Here is a 27,313-nt window from a genome sequence, read left to right on the forward strand (position 1 = left end):
AAAAATAATTACTCCAGTTAAGTTAAGATACCCGAAATTTTAAAGTAAGGTAACGAAGTATTTGTACTTCATTACTTGACACCTCTGGTGGTAAAGCATTTGACTGCAGATCAAGAGGTCCCCGGTTCAAATCCGGGTACTCCCTCTGCCTTGACCAAATACTGATGTGTTCTTAGGAAGGCCAGTGAAGGCTTTGCTTTTTAAGCCCACATTTCCCTGGCTCGAGTTTGAGACTGCCAATTTCACCACCACTTTACAGGTACATAAGAAGTTGCGCAACACCTTTGTTTTTCTCCCCTTTCTGGGTGCTCTATTTGGCTTGAACAAATTGTAGTGTGTACTACTTTGGAACTCTTTTTCTAGTTTCCATCAAGCCACTTCTTAGTTGTGTTACATTCTGCAGTTCTATTTAAGGAAATAACTTTTATTATTTTTTTAAATAAAATGTTTTAAGGTGTATTTAACAATCAATGTAGGTAGGGTTATAGCTCAGTGGTAGATCATCTGACTGCAAATAAAAAGGTTCCTCAAATGCTTTCTGGTTGAGCATAACTGAATTCTTGTATTGTGTTAGGTACTGAGAAATTATCTATGTCTGCTGAAAGCAATGTCCAAGCTTAACACTTGACATATTTAGTCAAAGATATTTGCAGCTCAGTGATTTTATTGGCAAAAAGACTACTTCATATACTGATGCTGGCATTTCTGAAATTGAGACAATATTACTAGATGACGAAAAAAGAAAAACGAAGCCTACATAAGTATCTGTATTACCCCCTGTCATATTTTTTACTTATTAAGTTTGCTAAAACTTTAAACTTACTGATCTGCTATATAAACTTATTATTATTCTTCTGACCAAAAATTTGAACACTATCTCCTCCTAGAGCTTTAAAGCTACAACCACCAAACTCGGTTCAGACCTTCAGAATGTTCTGACTGGGGTTGCTATATCTTTTCAAACTGATCCAACTTACAGTTTTCCAAAAAATGCTGATCAAAACTTGGAAAAACCAAGCCATCAACCTCCAGCTGTCACAAATTCAAATCTAAACACACTGAAGCCCATTAGACTCAATGAAGCTGCCATTCTATGTTCTATTACTAAACCATTCAAACTCATTCAAACTCATAAACTAACTAAAGGTGCGCACACACTTAACGATTGTAAGGGCGATTATGAATGTAAATTGATACTTATGACTGATCGCGCTCAAACGCGTCCAGTTAGAGCCAGTTGCGTTCAGTCTGTGATTACAGTCAGTGTTCAAATTCCATGTGTAAGTATTTAAATCTGCTTCAGTCGCAGGAAACAATCGCTGTATGTTGAGCACAGTCTTAGAATGTTTTAGCTAGTCGTTAAATGTGTGCCCGGCTTAACTATCTAACCATCAACCTCCAGTTGTCACAAATTCAAATCTAAACACACTGAAGCCCATTAGACTCAATGAAGCTGCAATTCTATGTACTATTACTAAACCATTCAAACTCATAAACTAACTATCTATCTAACTTTCTAACTAACTATCTATCTAACTTACTAACTATCTATCTAACTTATTATCTAACTATCTAACTTAATATCTATTTATCTAACTTATTATCTATCTAACTTATTATCAAACTAACTAACTAAGTATCTTACTACTATCTAACTAACAATCTATTTAACTATCTATCTATCTATCTAACTTACTATCTATCTAACTTGTTATCTAAGTAACTATCTATCTAACTTTATATCTAACTATATAACTTACTAACTATCTAACTTATTATCTAACTATCTTACTACTATCTAACTAACTATCTATCTATCTAACTTACTATCTATCTATCTATCTATGTAACTATTTATCTAACTTACAAACAATCTAACTATCTATCTAACTTATTATCTGACTAACTATCTATCTATGGATCTAACTTACTATCGAAATATCTAACTATCTAACTTACTAACCATCTAACTATCTAACCAACTATATTTATCAACACACACTCACTCACACTTACTCACTCACTCACACACTATCTAGCTTTTAAACTACTAAACTAAAACTTAAACTATTTCAAACTGAAAAGCTTCAAACTTTCTGGCTAGGTTTTTTCAAGCCAACTTTAAGTTTGTCTACGAACTTTACTCATCTACTTGTAATTATTATTATTTTATTATGAATATCGTTATTTTTTATATATTTATTTATTTTTTAAGCGTGCATGGGTTACTCTTTGTTATCTGTTCTGTTGTAATTGTTTTGTTGAAATTTTCAAAAACACAAAAATAATCATAACTATTTATATATTAATATTATTTAAATGGTATCAAGAGTATGCAGTTATTGCTTAGTTTTGTGTTTACCAGCTACATTTGTTATTATTGTGACCAAAAAAAAAAAAAATCTATAACATTTTTTTACTCTAGAGCAGGTTATGTCCAGACAATAAGATACTATGGCCTGGTTTCACAGATTTAGATTAAACCAGGATTAGGCCTTAGCTTTTAAATACGTGCCTTAGAAAAAAACATTACTGGTGTGCATCTTGGGGCTAAAATGTTATAAGGGGATGCAGCATTATAATTTTCATCTGCAATATTTAAAAATATGCATTAAATACATAAAGAAAAACATCTCACCTATTAAAGGATTAGTCCACTTTCAAATAAACTTTTCCTGATAATTTACTCACCCCCATGTCATCCAAAATGTTCATGTCTTTTTTTCTTCAGCTGATAAAAAATTAAGGTTTTTGATGAAAACATTCCAGGATTATTATTCTTATAGTGGACTTCAATGGACTCCAAACGGTTGAAAGTCAAAATTACAGTTTCAGTGCAGCTTCAAAGGGCTCTATACGATCCCAGACGAGGAATAAGGGTCTTAACTAGAGAGACGATCGGATCACCTTCTAAGTGCCTCCGCCAAAACCACATTTCCGTATTCTCCAAAAAGTTTACGCAGTATGTCCTACGCCTTCCCTATTCTACTTACGGAAAAAATGGAACTGGCGCCGCGTTTGCTCCGTAAGTAGAATAGGGAAGGTGTATAGGACATATGGCGTAAGCATTTTGGAAAATACGGAAATGCGGTTTTGGCGGAGGCACTTAGAAGGCGAACGTTTGTTTATGAGCATATACAGTTGTATTTTTTTTTTTCGAAAATGACCCTTATTCCTCGTCTGGGATTGTTTAAAGCCCTTTGAAGCTGCACTGAAGCTGTAATTTTGACCGTTTGGAGGCCATTGAAGTCCACTACAATAATAATAATCCTGGAATGTTTTCATCAAAAAACTTAATTTCTTTTCGACTGAAGAAAGAAAGACTTGAACATCTTGGATGACATGGAGGTGAGTAAATTATCATTTATTTAAAAGTGAACTAATCCTTTAAAGGCGCAAAAACACATCACCACAACATTTTCATGACATTTTTGAACAAATTAATTTAACAAAAATATTAGCATCTTTTGGTGTAAATAGCTTACATATTTTGAGATTTTTACTCTAAAATTAAAACAAACTACCAAAAAAATGATCTGACTAACTTACTGTGGCGCCTCAAACATACTTGCACAGAAGCGAGATCTCTGACTGAAAGTGTCTCTGAACGTCAAAACGACAACGGTTAAAGAAAAGAATCCTATTGGCCGAGGAGAAGCCGATTCGTTCCTTGATTGGCCCATCGCCCCCGCCGCGTTGACAGACTCCGTCCCTTCTGTTCATCAAGTTCGGTTGAGTTGTTTGAGAGTTCATGTCAGACTTAAAGAAGCGTGAAAAACTCGCGCCTTCACACATTATGAGCGGTGAGTTCACTTTATACTATCTGAGTGTGTTCATCAGCTTTAATCATCATGAAGAACAACTGTACTCGATGGATTTTAATGTGATATCTATGTTGTCAAACATCGATTCGCCCAAAACACTAAATCATGTTCGTTTAGTGCTTAAAGTGATCGTAAACAGAAATGGTCGCTAACATTAGCCATCTGAATGAGTTCGTCGTGAATTTAGGCGATTTTATGTTTTTCTAGTGTGAGTGACCGTAATCTTGAGCTTGTTTGCTAAGTTGTGGAAGTTAAGTTGATCATTACAGCGACCTACATTGAGTTATATAACACTAGCGATGATAAACAACGCTTATAAGATCACGAAAGAAAGCGATTATGATGATAATGATGACGACGATGAAGATTATGATTAAGCGAATGAGTATTAAAGTTGTTTCACTGAAGGAACATGGCCTCTGAACGCGTGTCAGCTCACTCTTTCATCTGATGATGATCTATGAACACACTAGATAAAGACACATGATGTTTTGAACAGTTTGCACTGAGTTTATGTTGACTGTGTGTCAGATCAACAGCAGAATCAAATGGCCGCGCTGGTGGAGAACGACACGAGCTTCATTCAGAAGAGAAACTCCAGCACGCCTCAAGTAAGTTTGTTCTTTGTTTATTTATAACAGTTCACTTTTGTCTGAGTGTTTGTCACTGTAATAAATGTGTCTGTCATGCGTATCATGCAGCTTCTGCTCTTTTTGAGTTTGGAGAAATGAAGGCAGGTCTGGTTTTGAAGTGACTTGTCTGCCACTTCCTGCTGTGTGCAGGTTCACGGTGAATTGTGGGAGGGAAATGGGTGGATCAGGAAGGAGAATCTACTTTCTTTTTTTTTTTTTAACTGTCACTGAAAATAAAACAAAAGCAATGCTTCTGCTGTGTGATTCGAGATGCGTTTCTTCGAAACAAAGTTGATCGTAGAGACCCAGTGTTTCTACTTGAGACATGCATCCCAGAGCTGTTTTCATCAGTCACACTAAATGAAAATATGTGAATGCAGATGTTTCTAGCTACTCACCAGAGCTCAGTTTTGTGCCGCGTTACACCCAGTGCTGTAGTCTAGTTTTTTGTAGGGAGTATACTGTGACTTTTCCTTCCCAGCCTCATACTTGTCCATCCCAGAGCGACACCCCATAAGCACCTCCACACTCACTCATGCATATGGTCAGGCTTGGGAGGGTTACATTAAAAATATATGAAGAGTTTGGTTCCAAAATGCAATAACTCCATTTTGATTAATTTGAGTAAAAAGGTATTTTCTTTACCAAGAAAGTGGCAAGATGAAAACCACCTTTTTCTGTTTCAAACATAGCATAGCATCTTTTGGTTATAAAAACATTAAGTTCAAATCTGCATTTTGATTTTAAAAGGTTTATTATAAAAATTGATTATTTTTTTCCCCAAAATGCAATAAATCCATGACTTTTTTTTTTTTTTCCAAAATGCAATTAATCCATCAATATATATAGTTATTTTTCAAATTTAAAATGCACAACAAAGTTGATTCACATATATGACAGCGTCTGAACTTTGCCATTACTTATATACAGTCATTTGACTAAAAATACATTCAGTCGTCGCTCCCAAAATGAATTCAACGGGTCATCTTGTTAATGTTATAAATTAACTATTTGTCATTACTGATTAAAGAGTATCTGGCGCCAGCGCACGGTTAAATAAACACATTTGCCGAGTACATTGGTATTAAAAACGCATTTTGCACAAAATTAATGACTTTTTCAATATCGACCAGATACAATACTGATTTTGGCGGAAACTTTTTTTTTAAAGGCGTTTATTGTGTTTTGGAACCAAACTCTTCATATTCTGTTACAAATTACTTCATAAAAAAAAGTATTCAGTAACATAATCCAAGTACCACAATATGAAAGTAATGTAATCTGATTACTTTTGGATTACTTCAAGGTTATATATATATATATATATATATATATATATATATATATATATATATATATATATATATATATATATATATATATATATTAGGGCTGGGCGATATATCGGATGCTTTTGTCACGCGCATTTCGTCAGTAAAGCCGGTTCCCTGATTACCGCTAAATCGCCATCACCTGCTTTCAAATGGAGCGGCATTTAATAGACAGAACTGTAGTTCACTGACAAGCCACGCAATATCGCGTTCAATATCGACGGCGATTCATATCGATATCAAACGTGATATTGCGTGGCTTGTCAGTGAACTACGGCTCTGTCTATTAAATGCCGCTCCATTTGAAAGCAGGTGATGGCGATTTAGCGGTAATCAGGGAACCGGCTTTACTGACGAAATGCGCGTGACAAAAGCATTCGATATATCGCCCAGCCCTAATATATACATATATATTATAATTATTTTTTATGTACAGGGCTTGACATTAACATTTTCTTTCCCTGGCCACAATTTTGCTGATTGGGAAATTACATTCTATATGATTAAAGTTGACTTTGGCATGCTAAAATTACTTGATTTTGAGTCATTTACTTGATTTAGCTAGATTTAAAATGCTTTCAATCTTTCAGATGCAGACTGACAACCCTTATCAAAACTACATGGTATATCAGCTGGTATGTATAGGTGGGCAATATGACCATAATATGAGAAATTTTACAATTTTATTTTTTTAAAGTTATTTTTGTTAGGCTTTACAAAATGGAACAAATGGCAAATTACCAATAAAATAGTAAACAAACTTTTTTTTCCAGATACAGCAGGTTTATTTAACATGTATACATTTATTTAACTGTTTGATTAACATTAATGACAGACAGGTAATTGGGCTGCTGAATGCATGGATGCAATATACTGACACACATCCAGTTTTTACCCACCTGTTTACATCCACTTAAGCCATAACCGACTGTATTTACACGAGATACTACACACGATTAACATTTTGACATCTGTGTGTGCGTGTATTTGACTATACAGGCGCAAAGAGAACTGATCGGGCGTGCCGCAGAGAGCGCACGCGAGAGAGCGCTTCTGTTGTCATTCAGCGCTATTCCGCCTATACCGCCTTCACTAACTGCACGTTTATCGATAACGAATTGTGATTGGATTATATATAATATAATATAATATAAATGTGATATATGGTGTGTGTGTGTAAAGGGCACATCTAGTGGCTACAGTATGGTATTACAGATTTTTTTTTTTAGTCCTTTGATAAAGTTTTCGTAGTTGGAAGGCAGAGTTTGCACTGTACAACCATGTCATTTGCATTTTCTTATTTGAAAACAAAATAGCAGCGAAATTTTCATGAATTGAAAGCGTTTTTCCCCGCGGGCAGCAGTGATTCAGTTTGCGCCTGAGGAGATTGTAGACGGGTGTTATTTGCGCATGCACCAGCGGGTGGTTCGCGTGAGTCATCACTGGCAACAGAACCAGGAAATACTTTATAATCAAGCAGCGCTTAATGTGTTATTATGGCAAAATAATGATTTATTTAGTTTTAAATGAAACTATTGTAATCCTGATGGTATTCCCCCTTTTTTTCCAAAATGTAACACTAATCTGATTGCTATATTTTTTTACGCAACTCTTATCAAATTACAGTTACTGGATTTTTGTATCCTGATTTCATAACGCCGTTATATGTACTCTGTTACTCCCCAACCCTGCATATAGTATGCATTAGGGCTGGGTAAAAAAAAAATAGATTTCTCGATTTTAATTGATTCTCATTTTTACGAACCGATATCGATTCTTAAATCCCAAGAATCGATTATTTTGGTCTGTTTTGATGAATGAGCAGAATATGTAGTGCCTCCCATCCAATAAATCACAATAATCTTTGTGCTTTGTTACTTTTGATATGAAACAAAGTCTCAGATTGCAAATGACGTCCATCTTATTTTGAAATTCAAAAAATAAATACTGTTTTGGCACTGTTTAATATGACGTGACACACCGCTTTAGTACCTAAGTTAAAGGGAAGCATGTGATCATCCTCTCCTCCGCTTTAATACCAGTTACAGCGCGAAATACCATGATTTAAATATTTATATTTAAAAAAACGAATTGGAGTAGAATTTAGAGAGAATTTTTCATCTAGAAAATTTTTCATGTACTGAAACTGAAATACTACATCCATAATAATCAATATCGAAACGAAAGCCTGTGAATAGTAATCGAAACGAATTGTGAAAATTGTCAATACCCAGCCCTAGTATGCATCTGATCTAGGCTACATGTAATTGAGAGCATTCTGAAAGACTGCTTATGTGTTTTATCAACATGTCAATTTATTATAAGCAACAAAAAACTTTAACAGCCAATGACATTTACAGCTGAAGAGACTCTGGACTGATTTTCTACTGTTTAGTGTCCATCACCATCTAACTCAGCCAGTTAAGATAGCCTTAGATGTTATATGAATATGGTCCCTGGAGCACAGCTGGCAATTTTCAATGCACATTTAAGAGTGGAAGTTGTAACTATTATTACTGTCTAAAAAAAATGTTTGGTTAAAAACAAGCCAAGTTGGGTTGAAAATGGACAAACCCAGCAATTAGGTTGTTTTAACCCAGTGATTGGGTTAAACGTTTGCCCAACCTGCTGGATAGTTTTGTTGAATTCAACTATTGTGTAAAAATTGCTGTATTGCTTGCTTAAAATGAACCCAAAATATTCTGGAAATTAACATTTATTAATATTAAATTTAAACAAAGTTAAACAATAAACATTTATTAAACTGTTTACTAATAAATGTTGACCTTTTGATTATTGTTGCCTCTAGCAATTATGTGTCTGATTTTCAATTTCCAACCTATGGGTTCATTTTAAGCCAACCATATAGTCACTGTTAAACAATAGTTGGGTTAAATAAAACTACCCAGCAGGTTGGACAAACATTTAACCTAACTGCTGGGTTTGTCCATTTTCAACCCAGCATTTTTTTAGAGTGTAACAATAATGGAAAGATGAAGCTTATTATGTCACAATATCTCCCCGTTTGGACTTTTTCTGTTTTACACCATTTCCTGCCAGTCTGTCATCATAGTTATGCATTTCAATTGACTACCTTGCAATTCGATGCAATATCAGTTATTTTGGATATACTGTATATCAGGTTCAGTACATGGCAAATTTTCTAAAAACTAATGCTGCAAAATATACATGGGAATCAGTTGGTACTACATTAATATTGAAGGTTAAAATGAACTGATTTGTATACAAACTTAAATTACACTTTTTTTATAATAATAATTTTTTATAATAATAAAGTTATAATAGGCCTACTGACTTAAATTATTTCTACTCCAGTTCGTTTTTTGAAATATAAACATTTAAATGGTGGCTGTCAACTTGAGGGATTTATTCAAATAGGCAGAATATAGGCTTTTGAACATTAAAAATTATAATTATGTAATATGGTGTATATATTTAGCTAAATGCTTCTCTCAAGAGTTCATTTTTCTAGCTGACTAACAAGTTTATGGTCACTGAATATGTTTGTTCTGAGTTAAATGTGACATTGTTTACAAGCTGTTATTAATGTCTTTCCGCGGTTGAAATGCTGATTAAGCTATTATACGAGACATTGTACAGATTTTAAGTTCCTAGTGGGTATACGGTGTATACTGCGTATCACGTAGACTACACCACTGGTTACACCATAATTCATAACACAGTGCAAGTTCTCAGAATTGAACTGACTATATGGCAATATGACTGACTATATGACTAACAGTGCTATATGGAGGGAGTTGTCTTCTTTTAATGGCCAGTTTTCTCTTTCAGGTCAGTAACACTACTGGCAGAGCAACAGCTTGAAGACAGTGTTGCTAAGAAAGTAGTTAGTCTGAATAGAGCTGGGTGATATGGGCAAAAAAATATCATGATCAAACATTTCATATCAGTCAATATCGATGTCAAAAAGTTTAAAGGCAGATTTTTGTTCGAGTTAAAGTTGTAGAATCCAAATAGGGTTACATGTGGTTTTATCATCAGACTATTCTTTATCAGAACATGACAAACACTTGCCAAACAGGTAATAATACATGTTTTGCCTCTTAGAAATGCACATTTGTAAAATCTGTAAAAATTGTAACAACCTAATTTGTATAGGGTAAAATTTAAATATTCTGTCTGTTTGATTTAGGATTAAAATTAACCATTGGTCTTCCATAGTATTTGGATCATGATAACCACAGGTAAAACCATGCATAGCACTTCACCCCTAGTAAAAAAAAAACCTAATACCAAAATCTATTTAAAATACATTTATTTCATAGTGAGTATACTTCGAATCCATTAAAATATATACTGACATATCACTTAAGAAAATTATAATTAAACTTTATTTTTTGAGTATTTCTTTATTGCACAATGCACATTTCTTAACATTATGCCTAAAAGTGTTTTAATATCACTATTAAAGTACACATGAAATCAAAATTGACCTTATTTATTTTGTTAGCTCAAATTGCTAATTTTGTGGTGAACAATTCATCCGTGCAAGTCAATCCACACAAAAAAATTGTTTGGCTTCAACGGTGCCCCTTTTCTAATGACATCCGTTTGACGGCATTGGTTGAAAACGCTTAAACCACTCCCCTCTGACCGTTTGTCTGCTATGAGCGAGAGATAGAGAGGAGGAGCGCTAAAATAAAACCCCACCCACTATTCAATATTCCGTTTCACTTGGAAATACGTCACAACACTGGAGAAAAGTCGTTTGCAACTTCCGGGTTACAGGGACTTTAATAAGGATTATGTGAAGTATAAAGTAAAGTATACATGCAATAGTTCCATTATAGCACAATCAAATATATCTTTAGTTTGATCTTAGCACTACTTCTGCACAATTAAATTGCATTAAGAACAAAATTAGTCCAATTTAGCAGACTTTAACCCCAGTTTCACAGACAAGGCTTAAGCTAGTCCAAGACTAAAATGCATGTTTGAGCTGTTTCAACTGAAAGCAACTTGCACTGACATATCTTAAAATATTGTTGTTGTTTTGTCTCAAGATGCACACCAGTAATGTTTTTTTTTTTGTTTTTTTTCTAGGGTACATTTATAAAAGCTACTTAAATACCCTAATTAAACTAAGGCCTAATCCTGGTTTAGGCTAAGCCCTGTCTGTAAAACCGGGCCCAAGTATACCAGTTTAGTATAACAAAAGTACAATTGCAGGGTGTTTTTGTTAAGTACATAAATATGTAAATGTATTTGTAGTATACTTAGCACAAAATAAATACATTTCAAATACATTTTAGTATATATATATATATATAATTTAATTTCTTAAATATGTACATGTATGTGTGTGTATTTATACGTAATGATTATGCACAGAACATGCATACATTAAGTAAACAGACTTTTATTTTGGACACAAAAAACGTATACATCATTCTGGTTCTCGAATCTGATTGGCTGAGAGGTCTTTGCAGCCATGCGATATTCTACCAGTATCGCCAAGGGAACCGTTTCGAGCAAACCCACCATATTTTTATAGATACTACAGTTATTTTGTAATGGAGTATAGTTTTAATAGTATTTTAGGCAAGAATGTAGTTGTTTAGCCCTCAGATATGCGTATACGTATTTATATGTAAACGTATAGCCCTTATTTGAAAATAATGTTTAGATGCTTTCAGAGATATGAGCTCGATGACGTCAGTGGCCTTTCAGTGCTCATCTATCCCCCGAAAACAGTTTCATCTCAGCCAATGCTTCAAGAATTTGCCACTGGCTCTTATGTAGATAGTGTTTAAACATGAGGTATAATTCGTTTTGGGTATATCAAATGGGCAATATTTTTTTTTTTATTCTTATTAATATATTACTTGTTCCAGATCTAATAGATTTGACTTAATGGCTATATTAAGTTTCATAACTTAAATTGAAATTGAATCCTTTACTAACTAGAAAACTGCAATTTGTACGTTTGACTGAACTGCTTGTTTATTTCATATTTTACTTCTTATACTGTTATAATGGCTATTGTTGTTAATTTAAACATTATTGTTCAATAAATATTTTATATAAATAACATGCCATATTTTTTGGCATTGAGAAAGAGTCTGGAAGTGATTTCGACTAGTGAAAGTTACATTTAAAGGGTTAGTTCACCCAAAAATGAAAATTATGTCATTAATGACTCCCCCTCATGTCGTTCCAAACCCGTAAGACCTCCGTTCATCTTTGGAACACAGTTTAAGATATTTTAGATTTAGTCTGAGAGCTTTCTGTCCCTCCATTGAAAGTGTATGTATGGTATACATCATCAAAGTAGTCCATGTCGATATCTGCGATAATGAACGCGATATTGCGTGGCTTGTCAGTGAACTACGGTTCTGTCTATTAAATGCCGCTCCATTTGAAAGCAGGTGATGGCGATTTAACGGTAATCAGGGAACCGGCTTTACTGACGAAATGCGCGTGACATTTGCATGCGATATATCCCCCAGCCCTACATTGAAACTGATTTTGTGATTATGAATATAAGATTGACCTGAAGAATATCAGCTAGATGCAGGTAAAACACTCGTTCTCATAACTCATAATACTCATAATACTCTACATATTTCAATGAGTTTCAATGAAGAGACTCAACGTTTCTTTATTACTAGTTTTTAAAGTGACGTAATTAGTAACGGATCTTGGGCTCAACTGTTAAACTGTCAACTTGAGATTTTAATCCATGGCAGAAGGAAGTAGTTCTCACAAAAGAGGGTTTTTAAAGACAATCCGTTGTTGTTGTTGTTTCTTATTTATTTACACACTTGTGCCGTCGAACTGTTGTATAAATGGCTGTGATTACCTACGGCTGAATCACATGCCGCGCTGATATAGAGCGATATTGCATGGCTACTCGAGTGATATTGCTTATTTCGTATTACCGTATACCGGCACGTCTAGCTGCGAAATACACTATATAGTAAAATCTCTAACGATAGACACTTTGTGCTGTGGTCACGATATACATGGTCATACCACCCAGCCCTACATACATGGTTGCCACATTTTATTTGTAATTATTGAAGTTCTATCATAAAAAAAATGCTTGATTTAACTGACGGTTTCGATAGATATCGCATATGCATGTATTGCCAAGTAACCTAAAATATCTCCAGAATGGCTCAAAACCATGTTTACCTCCCCAGGACTCGCAGCAGCCTTCACCTTTAGCGCTGTTGGCAGCCACCTGCAGTCGGATTGATGAAAATGACACTGTGGAACAACAATCACGGCAAAGCCAGGCACAGGACTCCCAGATCAGCCTCCAGCAACTGTCACATGCCACCAACGGCTGGCACATAATCCCCGCAAGCTCTCAGGCTGTCACCAGCTCCAGTAGCGTAACCTCTTCCTCGGAGGACAAGAGCAGACAGACTGGGTCTGTGGTGCAACCGCAGTATGTGATGGCATCCTCACAAAACCTACAAAGTCAACAGGTGCTAACTGCACTCTCTGGTGTGATGCCAAATATCCAGTATCAGGTGATCCCACAGTTTCAGACTGTAGATGGACAGCAGCTCCAGTTTACTCAGACAGCTCAGGATGTGTCAACCACAGCATCTGGGCAGTTTCAGCTTGTGTCCTCGCCCAACGGTAACCAGCAGCTCATCGCTGCCCCCGCCAACAGAGGTGCTGGTAACATCTTAACCGTCCCTGGCCTTTTTCAGCAAGCAATACCTCTGCAGAACATCAGTCTGGGTGGTACTGTGCTGCCCAGTCAGACGCAGTTCCTTGCCAACATGCCTGTACCACTGAATGCTAACATCACCCTTCTCCCGGTGGGCTCTGGTACGCCTGTCGGATCTGGAAGCGACGCAAATGCTGGAGGAAATTTAGGAACTTCTCAACAGCTGCTCCAGTGCACATCGTCTACAACTCCAGTGGAGTATTGCACTACTTCTACCACCAGCACACGGACAGCTACATCAGGAATCGTAACACTAACCCAGAGTAGCAAAGGAGAGACGGGAAAGCCCTTCCAGAACATGTCATCTGATAACAGAGACGGACAGAAACCGTGTCAAGCGCAGATTCTCATTCAGCCGCAGCAGGTCCTGCAGACCGTTCAGCCCGGCTCAGTCTCGGCCGGTGGTCAGGTGTTCGCAACACAGACTTTGTCTCAGGATGGAGTGCAGAATGTTCAGATCCAGACCATTGCGAACGGAAGCCCCATCCTGATCCGTACCGTAGGTCCGAACGGCCAGGTCAGTTGGCAGACCCTTCAGTTGCAGAGCCCCGCTAACACTCAGATCACACTGGCACAGGCCGGGACACCAGGAACCATGCAGCTCTCTGGACTTCAGACCATCAACCTGAACACGCTTGGCAACGCAGGGCTGCAGATGCATCAGCTGCAGGGTGTTCCCATCACCCTCGCCAACACAACCGGTTAGTCTACTTTGGTTCTGTTGATTTGATTTTATGAATATTTACGCACTGTTAATTTCAGGATACCAGACGAAAATGTCTCTTTTGTTTATAACCAAAACTACTGTCTCTTTGCACTTAGTTTTTCTCTCTGTGTGGCTTTCCATGCATGAGGCCCAAATGCAAGGCCAGCTGTATAGTGATGCACTGAAATTCCAGCAACTGAAACTATTCGACCAAAATGATGAGGAGAAGGGTGCAAAGGACTATTAATTTCTCAATTTTAAGATTGAGAGAAATTGACGCATCAACAACTCCATAAAGAGATCGGAAAATTAATTCTCTTGTTGGATTTGTTTTCCGATCTCTTTATGAAGTTTCTGAAGCGTCAAAGTCGAAGTTACAAAGGCAGTCAATGGAAGGAAATCTGACAGCATTCTGTCATCAAAAACATATTAATTTGTGTTCCGAAGATGAACGAAAGTCTTACGGGTGTGAAACGACATGAGAGAGTAATTAATGACAGAATTTTCATTTTGGGGTGGAATAACCCTTTAAGTAATAAGAAGTGATACAGAAAATTGCTTAAAATAAACATTTATTGAACAACACAAGCCTCTCCAATCAGTGCACTTATAATATATAAAATAATGTATATGTTAAATGCATAAAACAGGTGATCAAAAATCTAGACTTTGTCTAATAAACTGAATAGTAGCCTAATTCATAGTAATAATACATGGCTCAACTTTTTAAGCATCTTCTCAGAACTGTTCTGAAGCATGCTTTTTGTTTGAGTGTTGACAGACTTTCCTCTAAGTCAAATGGCCATAATCTAAGTGATGACAAAAATAAGTGTTCACCCATATGACAAAGCCTGCTGCTCATAACTACATAAGAGTGCAATGACATTGTAGAGGCTATGTTGGACCCACAGACATATTTAATGAGAAAAGTTAACGTGCATGTTTAGCCAGAATTTATCTGAATTGCATGTGCTTCTACTTTTACATGCAAATGACTTGTTGCACTTATGATAAGCATGGTCGGCATCAATTCTAGTAGGCTGCAATGTAATTACGCTTTTGAAATGGTCTGGTTTCCCCTGCCATCGTTAATTGAAGCTGTATGTGAACAAGGCACAGCTGCAGAGTGAGAGTTGCTCCGTCTCACAAGCAGCCTCAGAGGGAGAGAAATTGTCCAGTAATGTACAGAAACAGAATTGATTGCGTCGAAGCTTATCTATACATTGCATGCTAGTATAATTTAGCCACTGGGTTTATTACCAGCTTTTGGTACCCGTGCCTTCCTGTAGCCTAAACTACAGCTGGTTGAAGGCTCGCAAACCCCATCCATGTGCAGCCCAATTTTTGATGCTTTTTACGCTTGAAAAGTAACCGCAGTCCAGTAGATGGTGCACATGCGTGTCTTTCCGTGCTCGAGTTCAAAGGAGTATACTTTAAACAGCTGGTGCGCTCAAACGTGCACGAGATGCACTAGAACGTGGAAAATAAAGTATACCAGGCCGCCACAACACTTAGCTGCTCTAATGCTGATTAATTAAAAAAATGCCATAATCGTCGACCCGATAATTCAGCCGGGCGATCAATCTGTCGAATCTGTCTAAAATTCCTAAATCAATTTTTTTGGTCTGTTTTGTTTTCAGATGATGCAGGAACAAAAGTTCACTAATTATTATTTGTAGCGTACCTGCCATCCCATAATCGCAATAAGCTATGTGATTTGTTACTTTTGATATAAAACAAAGTCTAAGCTTTCAAACTCTATTAATTTTGAAATTGAAACAATAAATGTGGTTTTGGCACTCTTTAATGTGTGGTGACAGATCACTGTAGCGCTTTAGTTGAAACGATCATCTCTTCCTGTTTACTGCTAGTTACAGCACCAAATAAACATGTATGAACATCAGAAGGAATGTTGAAAGATACAGAACAACTTACTGAATCATGTCTCATCATAATCACTCTTCATAATCTATCAATCAGTGATTCAACCGTGAAAAGATGTCAATAAAACAGCTAGTAAACAATGCCACGTAATGTCACATTTACCTCAGAAAAGCCATTCAAAAAAGTTGATAGTCAGCCAGAATAACTCTAGAGAGGAACATTTAGCTAAATATATGTATTTTGCATATTCATTATATTTTTTACTGAACCTGTTAGTCAGTTTTTGTGTTAAATGTTTATATTTCAACAAGAAATTAAAGAGGAAGCATAATCAACTTTTAAATTTTTTTTATATATATTATATTATATTATATATTATATTATAATATAATATAATATATTATAATATAATATAATATAATATAATTTTAAATTTAAGACCGCATTTAAGTGTGCAGTTTGAATATTTTGTTTTGATTTAATTAAATGTAATTGATTGATTATTAAAGGTGTTTTTTTTTTTTGTTTTTTTTTTGGCTATAAGATCTTTCCCCTTATTTGCATAATATTGATCTGTGAATATTGAATAGTGATCTGTGTTCATTTTGATGTGAATAGATAGTAGTGGATAGTAGTGGTGCACTGATCAGGAAATCATCAATATTTTGAAAGGATCATGAAACCTCCCTCTTTCATTTCAAGTCTTTTGTGCCTCTTGACACACTTTTAATATACTACATCCTTAATTTAATAATTTGTTAGCTTAAAATATACCACACTAAAATTTCAGAAAATTTACGTTTTCAAGGGTTCGTTTAAAATTTGGAAAATTATTGACTGTAACTGTTTTCAAGGTTTGAAATATTCTTGAATTTTGAATATCATCCTTGATGATGCTTGATTGACACATACATGAGATGAAATGTGAAAACATTCCATTAGCTCCCTTTAAACAAAATGGTTGTGATTTCTTAGTCACTGAGTAAAACAAATGTGCTTGAAGTCTTTCTAATAACCGAACACATGACTAGATGAAATATAGAATTTCACGCAAATAAAGAAAGCACGTTTTGTTGGGAATTAATCCCAAGGCCTTGGTCTTTTCTAGTGCACAGAACCAGTTACAGCTATGGAAACTTGAGATCAGATGTGGAATTGTGTGCATTAGATACAAGGCATAATTTCTTGTAAGGCAAAACGAACAAAACCATCATCATCAATACAATCAGTGGGATCTCAGTACCCAGCTGGTTTCATCTGTTTCTTCACTGTCTGCAGCAGTTGTTCCCTCACATTTGTCGGTTTTGTCCATTATCTCTAATTTTCCATGTTTGTCATGTGTAGAGGTGTAATGTTTAGCGTTCGTTCTGCAGGTGATGTGAGTGGTGCGGGTGGAGACGGTCTGGAGGACAGTAGCGTGATGGATGAGAACGTGGAGAGCAGCCCGACGCCCACCAGCAGACGTACGCGCAGGGAAGCCTGTACCTGCCCGTACTGCAAAGACGGAGAGGGACGGTATGTCTCACGCTAATACAGCACTTTTTTAATAGGCTTGTTCGCTTACACAAAGCTTCAACATCCACTTCGATAAAGGAGACATGCAGTGGACAGGTGTGCTGTTTAATCAGAAGTGAGAGTATTAGTGGCCATTCCCACAGAACCCATTTTTGTAATTAAAAACAAGACTCTTAACATGTTACTGTAGTAATAACTATAAATTATGCTTAATTACATGCAACTAACCCTAAACCAAACTTACAGTAAGTGCATGCAGTTAAATATTATTACTACGTTCTTAAATGTATAATTACACTGTAAAAAAGGACACCTTGAAATAAAGTTTTACCGTTTATCCCCCTACTGACTAGGGGTGGGAATCGCACGATACATTGCTCATGATAATGATAACATCACGATACAGCGATTCTGCAATAATCTCTATATTTCTAGACAATCCTATAATGATCATCATGATATCTGCCTAACTATGAAAACAAAATGCCAGTGAAAAGGTTAAATGCAAATTTCCCCTCTTTATTAAAGTCCAAACTGTTAGAAAAAGTTTTTCAGTTTGTAAATTAATGTTAACATTTTAAGTAAATTAAAGATTTTATGTTTACATTTTTTAAAAGCTTAAACTTTTGTTAAAAATGTGACGATACCAGCGTAACCTAGCATTTTGAGTGCTGTTGAGCGGATTCTTAAACACCTCTGATTGGCCATTGTGTGTTCATGCGCTCAGTGTATGTTTGTGATTGGCTACAATGAATAGCACTTCCAAAACATATTGTAAATAGACATTACATTCACATGGGAGCGTTTCAAGAGCAGGCGTCTGTCCACTGATTTGCAAATCATTTTGCCAGAACGGATCACTTATGGTTTTAAAATTGACAGTCTTCCTTCACCAAATGGACACAAGCAAAATCATGTCACATTGTAACTGAGAAACTCTGAATGTTTTGGAAATGATGTCTGTAAGTTGAATCTGGATTATTGAATTTTTAATAATGAAATTGTGAAATGATTTTAGTTGAAATATTCACAGCTTAAATATTGAACTATGTTGAATTTCAGCTCCCAAAGATGCAAGTCCTGAAAATACAATGCATTAAAATGAAAGCACTGTTAATGCAATGCATTCTTTTTCAATGAGTGCAATTCAACATGCTTTTTAGTTCCAAAGACATTTATTTATTTCCTTGCACATTTTTTTCTGTCACCTGGTTTCTTGCCACTGTCACCTTTTCCAGTTGCAATTTTCCAGTTTCAAAGCTTTATTGTATAAAGCTCTATATAAATAAATGAGACTTAACCATACATTCACTTGTATGCAGCTATAAACTGTTTCTAAATGTATTCTCTTCCCTGCTCTTACTACAGCAATGACCCCAATAAGAAGAAACAGCACATCTGTCATATTCCTGGATGTAACAAGGTATATGGGAAAACGTCTCATCTCCGGGCACACTTACGCTGGCACACAGGAGAGAGACCCTTCGTTTGCTCCTGGTCCTTCTGCGGGAAACGTTTCACACGCTCTGATGAGCTGCAGAGACACAAGAGGACACACACGGGTGAGTTTAGCAGCATGTCATCAAGAGGGTTTCAGAGCTCCTAGAAGTTTGCTGTGTGTTTCAGTTCAAGCCCCGTTTTGAATGTTTAACTGAGCGTGGAAGGCTGGACAATGTGACGTTATATATTAATATACATTGTATATTGTGTCAATTAACTCTTTGCCCATCAATGTTTACTAAAAAAGTGCCCGCCAGTGTTCAGAAAACTTTCATGGCCCCTAGAAAATTTTGTTGTATGAAAATGTAAACCTCTTTCTGGTTTACGCGGATCTTCTTCACTTGTTTTTGGATCTGGAGATGCTCTGCTATTTCAGAAGATCTATAACAGCGCCCCCTATGATTGCTGGAAATACATGTCAGTGGTGGGGGAAGTGTTTCATACAGTTTGTTGTGTGTTCTTGGGGGCGGGGTTTATGTAAATTTTGGGGTTTGTGAGGTCACTAACCCAGGAAGAAGCTCATTGTAGTCCCTACCAGCCGTTTGTTGTAGTCCTTAAACAGAGAATTCTGTAAAAGAAAATATCTCTCTTTGCATTGAACTTTGAGCGTTGTAAGTTTGCAGATGTTGTTTATGATCAAACAGCAACATTACACACTAACTAAAGTTATAAAAGTGAAATCATAATCAAGGACCCCTTTAACTCAGCCAAACACATCATATATGAGATTATTCAGATATTTATACAAAATAAACATATTACAACTTGTATCTGCCCAAAAGGACATGTGTCGGCTGATACAGATATGGATATATTGTGCATCCCTACAAGGAACTTTTGAGTTCTGAAACTTACAGTATGTTTTAATAGTAGGGATGTTATGGTATTATTAATTTTGTGGTATGGCGATAGCAAAGTTATCTCTATTATCGTAGTCACATGAAATGATATTTCTTCCGGGCAAAAAGTAGGGTTTTTTTTTAGCCCGGTTCTGGTTGTGATGGTTGGGCGAAGTGCAGGGAGCGTATCCTTTAAAGGGTTAGTTTACCCAAAAATGAAAATTCCTTCATTTATTATTCACCCTCATGCTGTTCCACACAGTGAGGCCTGCATAGCCAGCAATGACATTTCCTCTCTCAAGATCACTGCTTCAGGAATCGAATCTGCTGTTCGCTGCACCAAAGTCACGTGATTTCAGCCGTTGGCAGTTTGACACGCAATCTGATCATGATTCGATACACTGCTTCAGGAAGCATCGGAGCATAAATGAATCAGTGTTTTGAAATCGGCCATCACTATATAAGTCGTTTTTTTTTTTTTTATTGGTGCACCAAAAATATTCTCACCGCTTTATAATATTAATATTGAACCACTGTACTCACATGAACTGTTTTTAAATATGTTTTTAGTACATTAATGGATCTTGAGAGAGGAAATGCTGGCTATGCAGGCCTCACTGAGCCATCGGATTTCATCAAAAATATCTTAATATGTGTTTTGAAGATGAACGAAGGTCTTACAGGTGTGGAACAGCATGAGGGTGAGTAATTAATGACAGAATTTTTATTTTTTAGGTGAACTAACCCTTTTAATAGAAACTTCTCACTTCATGAATATCCAGACTGGACTACTGTAATGCTCTCTTGGCTGGCCTTCCAGCATGCACTATCAAGCCTCTACAACTGATCCAAAATGCTGCAGCAAGACTGGTCTTCAACGAACCGAAGAGAGCGCACGTCACTCCTCTCTTCATCAGTCTGCACTGGCTGCCAGTAGCTGCTCGCATCCAATTCAAGGCTCTGATGTTTGCTTACAGAACGACAGCTGGCTCTGCACCGCTATACCTTAACTCACTACTTCAGACTTACGCGCCCTCCAGAAACCTGCGTTCTGCAAGTGAACGGCGCCTTGTGGTGCCATCACATAGGGGCACAAAATCACTCTCACGGACCTTCTCCGGGACTGTTCCTGGCTGGTGGAATGACCTACCACGCTCTATCCGAGCAGCCGAGTCTCTAGCCATTTTCAAAAAAATGCTAAAGACGTATCTTTTTCGTCAGCACTTGACCCAGTAGTAGTAGCACTTACCTTGACTAATATTCTTCTCCTATCTGTGTATTTATTTATTTAAAAAAAAAAAAAAAAAATTTTTCGCTATGAGCACTTTACTGACATAACTGTGACTTCACTCAGCACTTACATACTGTTGTTCTCATGTTGATTTAATTGATTCTACTACTCTCATTTGTAAGTCGCTTTGGATAAAAGCGTCTGCTAAATGTAAATGTAATGAATATTACACCAATGAAACACTGAAGCACTGAAAAGCCCTCACGCTACTCATATACGACAGGTATTCTCGATTTCATCACCCACATGATCTAAAATGTATTAACTAATATGAGCAGTACATTTGTTACTGTATTTGTTAATCTTTAACCTTAGTTAATAAAAATACAGCTGTTCATTTTACTTCACAGTGCATTAACTAATGTTAACAAATACAACCCTTGAGAATGTTAGAAAAAATAATAGACATTAGCTTTGTCAAGGTCCAGCTGTCCAATCATTGTTTAACACTTACTGCACTTTTTTCCAAGACTTTGTTTTTGTTTTTTAATAAAAATCACAATAAATATCGTATTGTGGACTTTATACCGAGGTATTATCGCATTGTGAGATTTTGATATCGTTACATCCCTATTTAATAGCACAATGTCCTCTTATATGTCAAAGGAGAGGGGAAAAAAAAGGTTTGTCAATTACTGGCGCCCTTAATCCTTTAATTTTGCAAATTTACACTCAAGCCTCGCATAAACCAGGTTTTACAGTGGTGCTTATTTTGAACAAGTTGACTCAAATCTTTCCCTTTGTCTGGTTGCAGGTGAAAAGAAGTTCTCATGCCCAGAGTGTCCCAAACGGTTCATGCGTAGTGACCACTTGTCCAAGCACATCAAGACCCATATGAATAAGAAAGGATCTACTGGTGCAGTGAGCAGCGCGGACAACACCATCACCACTGCGACCACTGCTGACAGCTGTGCTGCAGGTGACGTGGCGGCTGACCAGCAGACTCTAGTTACCATGGGCACGCTGTCATCCGAAGGGTTTACGCGGTTAGAGTCCAGTGGCATCAGTGTCATGCAAGTCACAGATCTGCACTCCATCAATCTGAATAGCAATGGCTATTAATGCACTTTGAGTGGAGTGAGCGTTTTGAGAGATCTGACTGGGAAGAATGAATGCACTGCAGTTTGTAGGCATTAAAACGGCGGCTCGGGCACGGAGCCTCCAGTGAGCAACAGCCATGAAAAGTGGTTTCACAGGGGATAGAAAGAGGTGTGATGGTGCACCTTTAAAGGTGCTTGTTTACCTCGTCCTCTTTGAGACTCCAGCCTTTTTTGCATCCCTTCCATGTATATTCTGTATCCAAGTTGTTTCAGCTTTCTTTTCTCCTCTTTTACCGATTCCCTGAACTGAAATTGTGGTGTGGTTCACCTAAGCATCACTCAATGGTCCACTTGACGTCATGAAATGAGGATATATTGGGTTACAACAGAACAACACAAACAGAAAGATTAAAAAAAACTGCGTGAAAGTGATATCATAGTCATATTTTTAATCTTTAATACTTTACTCATAAGCCATCATGCTTCTGTGTATTAATCACCGTAAATAAGATGAAACAAAAAGATTTGATGCTTTTTGTACATAAGTTATATTTTTTCTAAGTATGGAAAACTGCATATTCTGAAATTACCTTTTGTTTTGTGAATGTATGAATTATGCAGTCTTAAATGTAAGCATTTTTATATTATGTAGATGTTCCATAACGTTTTTTTTTTTTTTTTTTTTTTGTATTGCTTTAGTTCTTTGTCTTGATATACAAAACACATTTAAGTTACAGTAAATACATGCAGTTGAGTTGCTTAATGCTAATTGTCCCAGTTTTCTTGGTCACTGTGGTCTTAAACAGTAATGCTTTGTTTATAGGGAAAATGTTAACCGGTTAAAAGACAAATGCCTTAAACCCTTAATTTAGAGAGGGCTTTTTTATGAGTTGGAGTTCAAACCAAAGCTCTTCACTTTCCATTACATGTTAACTCAGGTGAATGTTACTCTTTTGGTGTTAAGCATTCATAATTATTAAATTAAGATGAACTTCAGAAAGACTCCTAGCAGTTTTTTATGCTTGCTTATCCCTACTTTGACACGGTTTAAAGTGACATCTCATATTTCTGTAAACTTGTTGCAGTTTTCTTGTCTGTGCACATCTCCTTTTCCACTTAAAGGGGACCTATTATGCGCCTTTTTACAAGATGTAAAAAAAAAAAAAAAGGCTCTGCCCCCAGAGTGTGTATGTGAAGTCCCTTTAAATGAAAATGAGCTGCTGCTCCCAGCCCCTTTTCAAGAAGAGGGCGGAGCTTCAAGAGCTCATGCTCCAGCATACTGACAACAACAAAACAGGGCAATCTCACGCACTAAAATTGGCAGAAACTGTCAGCAGCTGTGTTCAATTCAAACTGGAGTCAGATAATGATGCCTACAGAGCCAGAGAATATATGCTGCACGGAGATAGTTTGATTACGTTATAATGTATGTGGTCATCTTGCTTTTATCCACTATTAGTACAAGCCTGTTGTAGCGGACCTCGTCCGAATGATGGCCAAAACTTTACTGATGAGTTTTATGAAGTTTATTGTGCGTCACACAAAAGATTAGGCATCTGTTTTCACTCCGGAAAATCACCATAAGAGCTGAATTAAACAGAGTAAGACGTGTGCGTTAAAATTTTATCCATAAACTCTGTCCTTTGCATTATCATCAACATACACAGCAAATTATACAACACTTGTTACAACTTGCAGTAAACAAATATATACAGACATTATGCCTTTTTGGGGGGTTCTTAATAAACTTTATATCCATAAAACAATTGTAATAAAGTGCGTGTTCTGCCTTTTCACTCTGGAGACTATAAGCTGAATCACGAACAGTTGGCAATGATCCATCCTTGAGTAACAACTTTTAGCAAAACCTGTTTTGTATTAAATAAAAAGGATTTGGTGGATTTTTACCATTATAGGGTGGTTGTGTACACACCCTATAAACCTTATAAACACCATGTAAAAGTGAATTTTGCATAATAGGTCCCCTTTTAATGATTTGAGACAAGAACAAAACATTTTGCAAACCACTACATGTATCTTTTATCTTTCACACCATTAAAGGGATAGTTCACCCCAAAAATGAAAATTGTGTCATTTCTCATCCTTAAATTGTTCCAAAACTGTATGACTTTGTTTCTTCTGTTGAACACAAAAGATATTTTAAAGAATGTCAGTAACCAGGCAGGTGTCGATAGCCTTCCCTTCCCTTGCTTACTTCACTCCATCTCGTTCATTCGGCTGTATGTCGTCGCTTACGTTGCACGAGCGCCCACTACTGGCAAAACCCTTGACATGTTTAAATGAAATGCCCTAAGACCTTGATCACTTGGAATCTGCAATGGGGCTGATTTATTATTTACACTTTTGTTTTTTTGTTTTATGCACTTATTCTATAGATATATTCTATAGACCTGGGTAGCATTTCCCAAAAGCATCGTAAGCCTAAGTTGATCGTAGCTCCATTGGTTTCAATGGAGCTACGATCAACTTAAGCTTACGATGCTTTTGGGAAACGCAGCCCTGTATGTATGCTTGGGCATATATATTTAAAAATACACAAACGGAAATTATAATACAATAAACTATAACAGTCAGCTTAAGGTAGCTACAAGTATTAAATGAGGTTGAATGTCAGAACTATTACAAACTAGATTTGTGTGGGGTGAGCGTAAATTAAGCATGATCTGCTGTGACATCACAATCGTGTTGCATTGTGGTCTATGGATCTTCCTGAAATGAACATGCTGAGTAGACTCGCTCCCTCTGTCAAAATCAAGGGGTCGAGGGTGTCCAAAAATACCTCCCTCATCCACTTGTTAAAGAACACTTGATCATTACAGATGGGTGTGTTGAAGCAGGATTGGAAATGAACACTGCAGGAACAGGATTGAGAAGCCTTGACTTAATGTAGGCCATGAAGTCCACTCAGACTTGGATAAGATTTGCTCTGCTCTCACATGCCCTTCATGTTAAAATGTTCTGGGGTTTTGGCACTTTCATCAGAACTGTACAAGCTAATTGCCATAGAGTCTGTTGAAGCTCTAACTACATTCATTCTACATGTGTCAATCCTCAGCAGTAGCTCCCAGTACAAAGTCTGTTAGTCGCTCCTTTTTCCAGCTAACCTTTGTGCTGGTGATCCTGCGCATGGAGCCGTAATGAAGCACAGCTACTATCATATTTCTTCACCCATTACATTTATTCTGTTTTAAAGCGGCTAGCGGAGTGCCAAAACCTGAATGTTTTGTTGACATCCATGTACCAAATGACGCACTATATACTGTACTTAGCTGTATGTATCAGTTTTATGAGGTTATTTTGTCAGAGTCAGATGTCAGAGTCTCTGTTACGAAAGAGGATTAGGGCCAAGCAATAATAAAAAATAAATAAAACCATCTTGAGATTAAAGTCGTTATAATGCGAGATTAAACTCGTTAAATTTTGAGAAAAAAGTCTAAATACAATGTTAAGAATAAATTCATTAAATTTCGAGAATAAAGTTGTGTTTCGAGAAAAAACTTGTTAAATTTTGAGAAATAAGTCTAAATAAAATGTGGACGAATAAACTCTTTTTTTTTAAAAATAAAGTAGTGTTTCAACAAAAAACTCGTTAAATTTCAAAAAATAAGACAAAATAAAATGTGGACAATAAACTCACAAAATTTTAAAAAATAAAGTCTTGGTTTTTAGAAAAAACTTGTTAAATGTCGAAATAAAAAGTTGACTATAAACTCAAAAATTGTGAAAATAAAGTAGTGTTTCAAGAAAAAACTCGTTCAATTTCGAGAAATAAGTCAAAATAAAATGTGGACGAATAAACTCAAAAATTTTGAAAATAAAGTAGTGTTTCAAGAAAAAACTCGTTCAATTTCGAGAAATAAGACAAAATAAAATGTCGACTATAAACACAACATTTTGAAAATAAAGTCGTGTTTCATAAAAAACTTGTTAAATTTCTCTAATTTTACTACTAAATTCGAGAAATACGTTGAAATAAAATGTCGGCTATAAACTCACTAAATTTTGAAAATAAAGTCGTTTCAAGAAAAATTTTTAAATTTCAAGAAAAAAGTCAAGAATAAAATGTCGAGAATAAACAAGCATTCGATCAATGTCATATTCGTTCAATATTCGTTCGATCCTAGAGGACATGACAGAGTTGGATCACTTAATCAAGCTAGGCCTATATTTTAGGCTTTCTTTCAATAACAAAGAAATACAGCTTTAGCTACCTAATAATAAGAAGCATACGAACTTGCAAGCGGCTGGATCTTTTTAGAAGAAAAAAACAGTACACTACTCACAAGAAAACTGGACTTTCTAATACCCTTAACGTGAAAAACACTTGTTATTAAAAGATCAAATTCTGTACACACCTTATTAATAATCCATAGTATGTGCAGATAAGCATAATGATACTCTTCTTGCGCTTGAACAGAGTCCTCTATCAGCAATGAACACTGATTGAAAATTTTATTTTGACTTTTTCTCAAAATTTAACTTCTCAACATTTTTAGACTTTTTTTCTCGAAACAACTTTTTTCTCAAAATGTAATGATTTTATTCTCGACATTGTATTTCAACTTTTTTCTAGAAATTTAAGTTTAATCTCGCATTATATTGTCTTTAATCTTGAGATGGTTTATTTTTTTATTATTTGAGATGTAATTTCACAATTGTGAGTTATAAAGTCAAATGCAAGATACAGAATTACATCTTTTTTATATAAACTTGCAATTGCGAAAAAAAGTCCTAATTGCGAGTTTATATCCTCCAATTCTTTGAGTTTATTTCTCAGAATTGTGATTTTTATGACTCACAATTGTGAGTTTATCTCAGAAAAGTCTGAATAATTAAATATAAATATATGTCAAATATGAGATGAATGTCTGAATGAAAAATGTGAATAAACTCAAAATTAATTACTGGATATAAACTCAAAGTTGCGAGGGAAAAAGTCAGAATTGCAAGTATTTCTCAGAATTACAATTTTATAACTTACAATTCAGATTTTAAAACTCA

General features: G+C 36.0%; 1 protein-coding gene across 6 annotated transcripts; it reads left to right on the forward strand.

The window, feature by feature from the left end:
* The first annotated feature begins 3,712 nt into the window (after positions 1–3,712).
* On the forward strand, positions 3,713–24,359 carry sp1 (sp1 transcription factor). Of its 6 annotated transcripts, none has more exons than XM_067388756.1 (7): positions 3,713–3,803; positions 4,356–4,435; positions 6,378–6,422; positions 12,975–14,217; positions 17,480–17,621; positions 18,990–19,183; positions 22,006–24,359. In XM_067388756.1, the coding sequence occupies exons 1-7, from the start codon at positions 3,752–3,754 to the stop codon at positions 22,311–22,313; spliced, it is 2,064 nt and encodes a 687-aa protein (XP_067244857.1). In that variant the 5' UTR covers positions 3,713–3,751; the 3' UTR covers positions 22,314–24,359. The 6 variants fall into 6 exon arrangements, with proteins under 6 accessions (XP_067244857.1, XP_067244858.1, XP_067244862.1 ...); XM_067388759.1 differs by having other exon boundaries at positions 3,734–3,803; positions 4,364–4,435; XM_067388760.1 differs by having other exon boundaries at positions 3,768–3,803; positions 4,367–4,435.
* Positions 24,360–27,313: the final 2,954 nt, after the last annotated feature.

This window comes from Chanodichthys erythropterus, chromosome 6 (genome assembly GCF_024489055.1).
Source record: "Chanodichthys erythropterus isolate Z2021 chromosome 6, ASM2448905v1, whole genome shotgun sequence".
Classification (NCBI taxonomy): Eukaryota; Metazoa; Chordata; class Actinopteri; order Cypriniformes; family Xenocyprididae; genus Chanodichthys; species Chanodichthys erythropterus.

Excerpts from the sequence above, each read along its gene's own strand:
- sp1 (XM_067388756.1), top strand. The coding sequence starts at position 3,752 with ATGTCAGACTTAAAGAAGCGTGAAAAACTCGCGCCTTCACACATTATG. Across the intron at positions 17,622-18,989 it reads TGCAAAGACGGAGAGGGACG|CAATGACCCCAATAAGAAGA; the intron begins GTATGTCTCACG and ends CTCTTACTACAG. Across the intron at positions 19,184-22,005 it reads ACACAAGAGGACACACACGG|GTGAAAAGAAGTTCTCATGC; the intron begins GTGAGTTTAGCA and ends GTCTGGTTGCAG.